Raw genomic sequence first — 9,343 nt, 5'->3', positions numbered from 1 at the left:
GCTGGTGGCGCCCCTCGCCGGCTGTTTTCGTAGCTGCAATGGCCGATCGGTGCTGATGGTAGAGCCGCTTTTGTCCGCAGGCGTCGGTTAGGTTTTCCGCCGAATCAATGTGCCGCGTAGAAAGCTGGAGGCCTCTAGAAATTCTGTTTGGACAGCGGCTGATTGCATAATGACCCGCGGTGCCAAGTTCAGGCGCTAAATCCCATGGCAGCGGGCCCTGGGCCTCGCCGGCGAGCAGCAGCTTCCTAGCCATCCTGAGAAGCGGACAGCCACAGCGTCCCAGTGCGCGATGGATACGTTAGTACCGATGGAGCACGTGCTGCTCCGGATTAAGGTCCTCAACTTGGCCTATCTGACTGTCGCGCTGCCTCTGTTCACACTGCTGTTCTGCTTTGCCACGTCGATGTTGTTCCAGTACACCGCCGTGAACACGACGGTTTGCAAGGTAAGCCCGATAACGCTCCCTCGGTACGCACGTAACGACGTTGATCCGCTCTAGTAACGCGATTGATTTTTGGCGCATCGAGGTACCGTTTATTTTATTCCTGCTTTCCGTATAGCCTTGAAACATCTCCCTCCAGTGCACCGCAGGTTGTGGTCGTTGTTCGCCGAAGTTACCTTTGCCACTTAGCTCGAGTGTCGTGTGCAGAAGCCTCACTTATGCGTGAGACTGCGCGCAACGGCTGAGAGGTCGGAAAATTGCTATGCGTTCTCGCTTTCCACGCATTGAGTAAAACATACATGAGTTTTTCATGCACAAATATAAGCTTTCATTCATCAAATAAAAACTAGCGTCTTCTGTGCGACGCCATTATATTGGATGACTCTTTAATATACTATTGTTACTAGCGTGTAGCTTCTAGAAATGGCGTGCGCGAGCTCAATTTTGTTACGCGAGGCAGCACGTGGTTTTCTTACGGTAATGGTAGCAGCGTCGGATAGGTAGAGTTTGGAGCGTTTCGAGTCGCTATAAAGACTAGTTCCGCAATCGCGATGAGTCTGCATGCTATTTACGTAGCGCACGCGATACTTTCGGAGCTCATGCAGTGAAGCCATACAAAATTGGCCGTGGCGTGCTTGCTTTTGGTTCGCTTAAAGTTAACTCTTACGAGATTCTGATTGAGCTAAAGCTCCACAGGACGCAAGTTTTTGGATTTTAACTTAGTCGCCTGCTGCCGGGAAAGCAGTCAGAATCATGGCTATTTTTTACGTCTTTACTGCGCTCTAGAAGGCTTGACGTACGGGACTCCTCCCGGTCTTTTTGTCTATAGAAATGTTCACCGAATGAGGTTACAACTACTTTGCTGCGTTCTTTTTCTTTTTTATATACTACTACTGAGCATGTTTAGAGTGAACAGGAATCGTGCAGTTTGTCTATACTAGGTATATTGAGTACATTTTTTTATTACTTAACTAATAACATTTAAAGGTGCGGTTAAGCAATGTTATGCCTAGTAGAGGCCGGCGAGGCAGAAAACATATCATTATTGGCAGACTGCTAAACTGAAAAAAAAAACAAATACTGCCAGGCTTAGGAGAACATTCTCTTTGGCAAGAAGGGTGTGAGGGGGGGGGGGATCTCTTTGGCGAGCGTAGGGGCGGGAGGGGGGAGGGAATAAGTGATTATAACATATGTATTGACGTCATGATCCCAGAAGAATCCCTCATGCATTTATTGATATGAAATAAAATACGTGGATGTTTGAGTTGCTCGGGTTTTGTTCACGTTCACTCGGGTTTCATCAAAACCATGGTTTTGCAGCTCGAAAACCAGTTCACACTTAGAGTGGAATGGTTGACAGCCGGTTTTAAATTCTGACACCATTTCAGGGTACAGCACACTGCCGTGACACGACAGTAAGCTCAAAAAGAGAACAGCTCTAAAAAATTGAAAGGGCAATAAATGCTAAAAATGCTTTTTGCACTGCGAAAGGTTGGCGATTCTAGCTTGCACATAAAATACTTAAAAACGAGACTTACGAAAAAAAAACAACAAAGACCACTGACGCTGAAACAAAAATTTAGTAAAAAAATTTTTTCAAGAGGGCATCTGGCAGGAAAATGGGTCCTAAATAAAAGAACGCGATTGTGCGCGTGAATAAATATACATGAAATGGCTTCAATGAATAAGGAATGGATCCTGTTAGAGCAATCTCGCTGAAGACCAGCAGAACTTCGCCTAAAGCGTGAATTTTTCACGTAGACACACTTTGTATGGGTTTTTTGCTGCGGCCGCTAGGCACACTTCGGGCAATAAAGCCTTTTATCAGCTTACTTTGAGAGCCTGTGTTCACGACGCGGTGATGTACGCGGTAATGGCGTGAATTTATCGAAAGTGCGAAAATCCGCCATGCTTTTCCCGTATGAGCTGTTCAAAGTTCCAGGCAAGTGCAGGAAGTGCAAGTCGGAGAGCGTCGTGGAAAACTTTTGCGAGTATTCGAGGCCAGACACGGACATTAAGCTTTAATGAGGAGCCAGCAGTACGGAGGGAAGACTGTTATTGCAAACGCCGGCACCTGCAGCCGAGGAGGTATAAGCAGGGTATGCGAAGCAGTTTAAGACCCCCTCTTTCTACTTAAATGAAGCTACGTATAGACCTCAGAACTCCAGCCTCCCATGCCTATTTGTCAGGCACGTCCAAGTCTCCCCCGCCCCCTCCATTTCCTGTCTGAATAAAAAAAGTTGACAAAAATTGCTACTGCGCCATTTCCTGCTTTCACTGATGAACGGAAAAACCGTGAAGTGCCAAGCAAGACCGTGGGCCCTATCATAAATAAGAAAGGCCCTGAAGCCGGGTCTTTTGCGCCTATCAGCACAAGTCAATTCCTAAGGGCCCTTCGTCCTTTCCGACTGATAAGATAAACTATACTGACATTGATGGGCACCGATATGGCGCCGTGAGAGGAAAGGTTCAAGTGAGGGAGAAGCGCCGGAGTGAGGAAGATGTTGGTACTTAACACAAGTGGTCTAAAATGAGTTATATTGTTGCAGGTGGTTAATTCGGTAATGGTGCAGCTACCGATGCGCGCTAACAACCAGCGCGCCTGCGCAGAAGCCGCGTACTATACCTGTGCGCATACATGCTGGCGCCGTATATCAGAGCCGGATGCGCCGGTAGATTCCCCTAGTACCGTAATCCACCCAAGCGCAGCCACACCGCTACAGAGGAAAGCTATACAGCTTTCGCAGAAACTTCGTAGTTGAAGAAAAATTCGTCCTCGTCGGGGGTTCGAACCCGGGACCAGCGCCTCACCGGAGCGGTCGTTCCACCAAGTGGGCTAACCGGGACGGCTAGCATATACCGTATTACTTGCCATGTGTCGCGGTCGTCGTCACGTTAGATATCTGCACGGGACGTTACGTTAAGCACGGTGACCCACTTCTCTGCGTGTTGCTATGTTTGAGTCCTGTAATGGCAATAGTTACGTAATCCCTGTTCAGAGCCCGACATCTCCTGCGGTCTGTTGCAACAGCTTGGCAGAAGGAGGGCAACCTATCCTGCAATTATGCGCCTCAGTATGCGCTCTGGCGTCAGACAGTGGCACTGCCATACAGTTTTCGACTATTTTTGAGCAGTTCCCTCCAAAATGACAGGCAACGCTACTGCTCCCAGACCATTCAATTTTAGGCCAATCAGGGCGCCGGATGTTGAAATATGGTATATGCCAGAGTCTTTCACGTGATGTCACAAACATCATGGTGGTGAAGTTTGTGACCCGTACCCTTATAGCTTCTCCGGGTGCTCTCGTTGATAAGCGAGCGAGATAAACTTCCCCTGTAGCATTGCGTTCGTCTTGTCATCCAGAATGGCAACCGAGTTCATGTGTCACGGCAAAACATCCGTACGCATGTTCACCCTCTGCCTTTTACAAAAGTTCGCAGCGTTTGCAGAATTCACTGTGCTGTTAGAGACGAATACAACTTAAAAACGCAGCGGCTTTTCCCCGTCAAATGACCTCCTTACAGCCAATGGCTAGCAGGCTCATCAGAATCGGCCGACGTCATTGGCTGGAAGGAGGTCCCTTGACGGCGAAAAGCCGCTGCGTTCAGTCAAGAATGGTTCGTGATTGGTCAGCGCCTCGTGGCCAATCGCAGGACGAGAGTAGGTGGCCACCGCATTTGTCCCGCATGGTCGCAGGTGTACAACTTCTGCCCGTCGGTGAGCGCCATCACGGGCATCTCGCCGCAGCGCTACGTGTGGCGCATGGGCGTGGCGTTGCACACGGGCCCGAGGCTGCTGCTCGCATCGCTCTACCCGCGCTACTTCGCGCGGCGCGCCGCCCTGGTGGCACCGGCGCGCCGCGCGCTCTTCTCGCGCCTCACGCGCGCCACCTACGCGCTGCACCTGGCCGAGGCCCTGTCCCTGGTGGGCGTCACGTACGTGTCCAACCGAGAGAACTACCCGGTGCACGAGAAGATATTCATCGTCTTCATGGTCTCCTCGCTGCTCTACATGCTCGGCACCTGCCTGGCGGTGCACATGTGCGCCCACAAGGACGACACCGAGCTGGTGAGGGCTGCCGCTGGCACACGGTCGGTAGGTCGGGTAGAAACAACACTGCCCTGCCCGCAACTGCTGGTGGGCGTTAAGTAGTGTGGGGAGATAGAAAAAGAAACAAAAATGATGGTCGATTTGTGTAGCTAGGCCAAATACGAATTAGGTGCGCTAGCATTTCGGTTTTCGCTTCAGTTCCGGTGTTAAGATGCAGTGCTCTCTGATGGCAGTTGTTCGGATTGCGATAATGGGTCAATGTCCATATATGCGGAATTGGTCATTATATACATTCATAGATCCCTGGGAGCCTTCCTGCCACTCCTGGCGCAGTGATGCAGCGGTCAAGCGTTGTGCCACTGCCCTTGTATGGCAAGTGCTGCCATCGGTGGGACTTGGTTTGTTTGGGTTGCGTATATTGGATATATATATATATATATATATATATATATATATATATATATATATATATATATATATATATATATATATATATATATATATATATATATATACACGCACCTGAGCAGGTTGCCCAGCACCCGATGGGCAGGTGAGCAGCCCGCCACAAAAATTTCTTCAAACAAACAGACAAACACACAACGGCTAAATGCGAGGAATGGCATCTATAAGTGCTAGCTCACTAAAATAGTATTGCCCAGTGTTGGTGCACAGTCAGAGCTAACGGAAGGGAATCACTTTAGCCATAGTCTGCCCGGAATAAAGTGTCCTGTACCGAAGTTTATTCTGCAAGAAGGCTGAACACAATACGTGATCGTAGCTGACAACTTGGTTCCCCTATCTTGCACCGTCACTTGTACTGGAGAGCAAGTGACAGCCGCACCAGGTGTGAACCGTCGGTCTGGGTCGGCTGATGCGAAACCGGCAACTTGCATACCGTTTGTGACGTGTCCCGCTGTATTTTCGTACGGCACCCTCACATGTCGCTGCTGCATCCTCGCAGGAGCGCAAGTCGCGGCGTCTCAAGCTGTCGCTGCTGGTGCTGACTCTGGCAGCCAGCGCGGGCATGCTCTTCTTCTTCTACAAGCACCGCATCCACTGTGTCGAACTTGGTGAGCCCAGCTTCGTATGGCTGTCGGAGAGAAAGATTCCCTCTCTGTTGTGCTTTGTAAAACCCTGTGCATGTACTATCGCGAGCAAAAGTAACAGACCCCCACTCCAACTTCCGATCGCTGCCACTCTGCGTGGGGGCGCCACCTCACAAAGCACTTCTGCTCTTGAGACCGGCGCCGAGGGCCCTTCTCGAAACCAGAAGTGCTTTGTCAGGCGACGCTCCACGCAGAGTGCCAGCGATCGGAAGTTGGAGGGGGGTCTGTTACTTGTGCACCATGTTGCGTGATTGAATGTGGAAGCTTCCGTATGGCAGGGTATCTACATAGGGTTAAAAAACGTTGAGCATATTTTCGTCCTTTTTTTGTTTTCAGGTGAATGCTAAGAAGATAAATTCAGCCTTATGTAAGGCTTTATACATGGGGAACGCTAAGCCTATCATCGTTACCATCACGAGCAGCGCCACCAGCGAGCTGGGCAAAGGCGTGTCCTAATTACCTTAGATTGTTCCTGGTCCCCCCCCCCCCCCCTCTCTTCCATAGGTATAACAGGAAGGTGAAGGGTATTGCGCTGCTCGAGCGTGCGGTCATCGCCTCTCTCAGCTGTTCACCTTCAAGTGCGCATGCGCATAAGGTGACAAGGGAAAGGCATTGCTGCCCAGCTTTACGCTGGTTCGCAAGGGAAGCGGACGAGGAGAGACGTATCCGGTGTACCGCTGAGCAAAGAAACAGTTTGATTTTGCTGACGCGCAGTAGCATTGCACCGTTGTCAGAACAAACTGTGTGTAGTACCCTTGAGATATAAAACTGTCCTGAAGTTAACAGCGCACCATGCAAAGGTGAACACGAGACGAAGACACGGCGAGCGATGGAAAACCGCCAAACCCAAGCTGCTGTCCTGGAATTCTAACTGTGCCACTGCGTAATGAATTCTTGCTCCCACACATTGCGTACTGTACTCATGAGGTGGACATAATGACTGTAAGGAGTAAGTGAGCTTCAGTGGAACAAATTCGAGGGTCGCTGTGATATTTGTAAGGTCCTCCCAGTTTACTCTGCCGTTAGAGTTCGCTCCTCTGGTCAGAGTCGCGCCTCTCACACAGCTTAGATTGCAGCGGAAACCGTTATCGTCGAACTAAATAGTGTGCTGGAATTTCGGCGCATTCGCATCCGTGCACGCCTGTTGTGAGAAAGGTGAGCAGAGTCTTAAACTACTTCGCTAAGCGCGCTTTTTCGTTACATCTGAGCTTAGTATAAGATGCTGTCCTTTATATTTTTTTTTGCTCTGAGCGTAAAAATTCTATTAAAAACCTGCCCCCCCCCCCCCCCCCCCCGCCCTTACCACGACTTCCACTCAAATGCTTCCCAATCGAATCTGCGTCGCAATGCCGTAGCCGCCGTGTCGGGTGGCGTTGACCACAGTAGACATGAGTTTCGAACACTCGCAAAAATAGCCAGAGCAGGGGTATTTTTTCCCGTGGTATATTTGCAAAGGTCACTGTATTGGAAATGTGGTCGATACGAAACGCTGCCGCTGTCGGCCGCGTGCATCATCATTCACCGTGAGTTAGTGAGTCCGCGAGTTAGCTAGATGGGCTATCACATACAGGGGTTCTCCGCGCAGGAGCCAGTTCAGGCGGCCATCGTGGAAAAGCGACCGTGGTTTTTCATGCCACAGCGACCACTGACTTTTTCGTGCTCGCTGTGCCGGTCTTTTTACCGCGGAAAAAATAGTATCAAAGGGACCCCTGTCGTTTCATACGCGAGTGACTGGCCGAAGCACGAAAGGGTACGAAGCGCTATAGGCCTGGTGACCTGGCGCAGTTGCTGTGGCGTTCAGCTACAATTGGCAGGCTTCGAACCCCCAACGCCGCGGCCGCACTTAGATGGGGGCGAAACGCGTAGCAGGGGGCGGCGGAACTTTATGTGGGCGGATGAGATTAAGAAGTTACGGGGAAAGGGTGGCCCCAGCTGGTACTGGACAGGGTTAATTGGAGAGACGTGGGAAAGGCCTTTGCCCTGCAGTAGGCGTAGTCAGGCTGATGATGATGTTGATGATGAAATTTTAAGCCACCCGCGCACTGTGCGAAGCCAGAATTCATTAAGGTACACCAGGTTGTTACAATTTCTCCGGAGTTCTCCGCTACGGCGTCTCTCACAGTCAACATGTAGAATTGGGACGTAAGACTCGCATAACAGGTGCAATACAATATAGCGATACGTTTGAAGAAAATTAGCGTGGGCTGTGAGCGAGCAGACTAGTGCTCTCCTTGTTGAGGTTACGTATAGTGGTGTTGACCTTTGGCCTTTCCTCGGTTTCTCGCAGCGTTCAGCTGGTTCTCCATCTGCGAGTACGTGATCTGCTTGTGCAACATGGCCTTCCACCTGACCCTCGTGTACGACATTCCCAACGAGGAGCTTCTCGTGGGTCTGCCCGTGACCGCCTGCTCCGGAAGGACCAATGAGACATGCCGCTAGTGCCAATGGATGCGTGATCTCTTCCACCCGCACACACACCTCTCTCTATTTCTCTCATTCTCTCTCTCTGTCTGCGTCTCTCAATCGAGTCCTGCCCCGGTCTTTAGCGACCGCTGCCGGCCGCGCGCCCCCTTTGAGAGCGAGTGTGTGCGCCCGCGCGCGCGTCTCGATACACGCGCTCCGGGTAAGTATGTATACGCGAGCCGCAGTTCGGTACCACTTGTAGAGAGAGATTCTATCCGAGCTAGTCGCAGCACCGTCTCCGTCTCACGCGTACGACGACGACGGATGGCGACGAGAGAGAGCTTCATAAGTCGTCGCTGGGTCGCGCGTTCCGGCGGCTTGTCACGTGATGCACGTGTGCCTGTCCTGACCAGCGGAACGGAACGAAGCGGCGGCGGCAGCCTGACGGACGGATGGTGGAATAAACTTCCGGGGGCAAGAGCGCCCCCTCTCTCTCTTCAGGCACTCTCTCCCAATCGTCGACGTCAGCGGGGCGACTAGTCATGTGCTCAAAGAGACTTCTCTAATAAAAGTCGCAGTTTTGTCCAAGATCGTGCGACGGCTAGTCTCTTCTTTGTGCGTGCGCTCAGTGGTGCTGCTGAGGCTGCCGCAAGCGGCGCGAAGCGATGCAAGGGAGAGGTTTTTTCGACGAGAGTGCGCCACAGAACTCCTTTCCAGAAATGTGGTCTCCACCACACTTCACTACAAACAACACACTTTCTCTGCGTCGTGTTTGTCATCGATTTGCCTTAAAATATGTCCAACAGTAAACACGCAGCAACAAGTTCCTCTCAATCACGCTTAACAGTCACGAAAGCCGGCAGTAAGGGGCGCCTTGTTTTAACGGTGAGACGAGCTTTCCTGCTGAATTTCTTATTTACCGCTTCCCATACTAGCGCTGTTTCCCCACCATCTAGCAAACGAGCCTGCTACGGCTTCTCTAGCTAGGTTGCGCATTCAGGGTCGTTAATTTTCCTGAGTTCATTAGCGTCGTCCACTGGCAGATAGCCTGCTTCCGCTGAGCCGTTGCAGCGTAACCACTGTGGGGCCGGGAGTTTTGTTCGTCGGCTGGAATGACTGCGTCTCCAGACGTCTTGACAAATAGAGTCATTGCGTTAGGCTGGCGCGAGGTGTACGCTGTGCACCGGCGAAACTAAAGGGTGTACAAGCGATACAAAATGGTCGCCCGAAGACTGTATACTGCGGGGCTCCATGGCAAGATGACTCGTTCCCAAAGTTGCTGGAAACAATCGAAGTTTCTGTGGCCTGTAGCTGAAAAAAAAAAAAAGACTAGAGAAGG

At 51.0% G+C, this 9,343-nt stretch overlaps 1 protein-coding gene across 1 annotated transcript; it reads left to right on the top strand.

Moving 5' to 3' along the window:
• Window positions 1–24: 24 nt before the first annotated feature.
• On the top strand, window positions 25–8,594 carry LOC144128626 (post-GPI attachment to proteins factor 2-like). The gene is made up of 4 exons (XM_077662167.1): window positions 25–445; window positions 4,139–4,510; window positions 5,457–5,565; window positions 7,889–8,594. Exons 1-4 carry the CDS (start codon window positions 290–292, stop codon window positions 8,038–8,040), a joined length of 789 nt encoding a protein of 262 aa, XP_077518293.1. The 5' UTR covers window positions 25–289; the 3' UTR covers window positions 8,041–8,594.
• Window positions 8,595–9,343: the final 749 nt, after the last annotated feature.

Source organism: Amblyomma americanum, chromosome 4 (genome assembly GCF_052857255.1).
Source record: "Amblyomma americanum isolate KBUSLIRL-KWMA chromosome 4, ASM5285725v1, whole genome shotgun sequence".
NCBI lineage: Eukaryota > Metazoa > Arthropoda > Arachnida > Ixodida > Ixodidae > Amblyomma > Amblyomma americanum.
The sequence above is the reverse complement of the archived record's forward strand: the minus strand, read 5'-3'. Positions and strand labels throughout refer to the sequence as shown.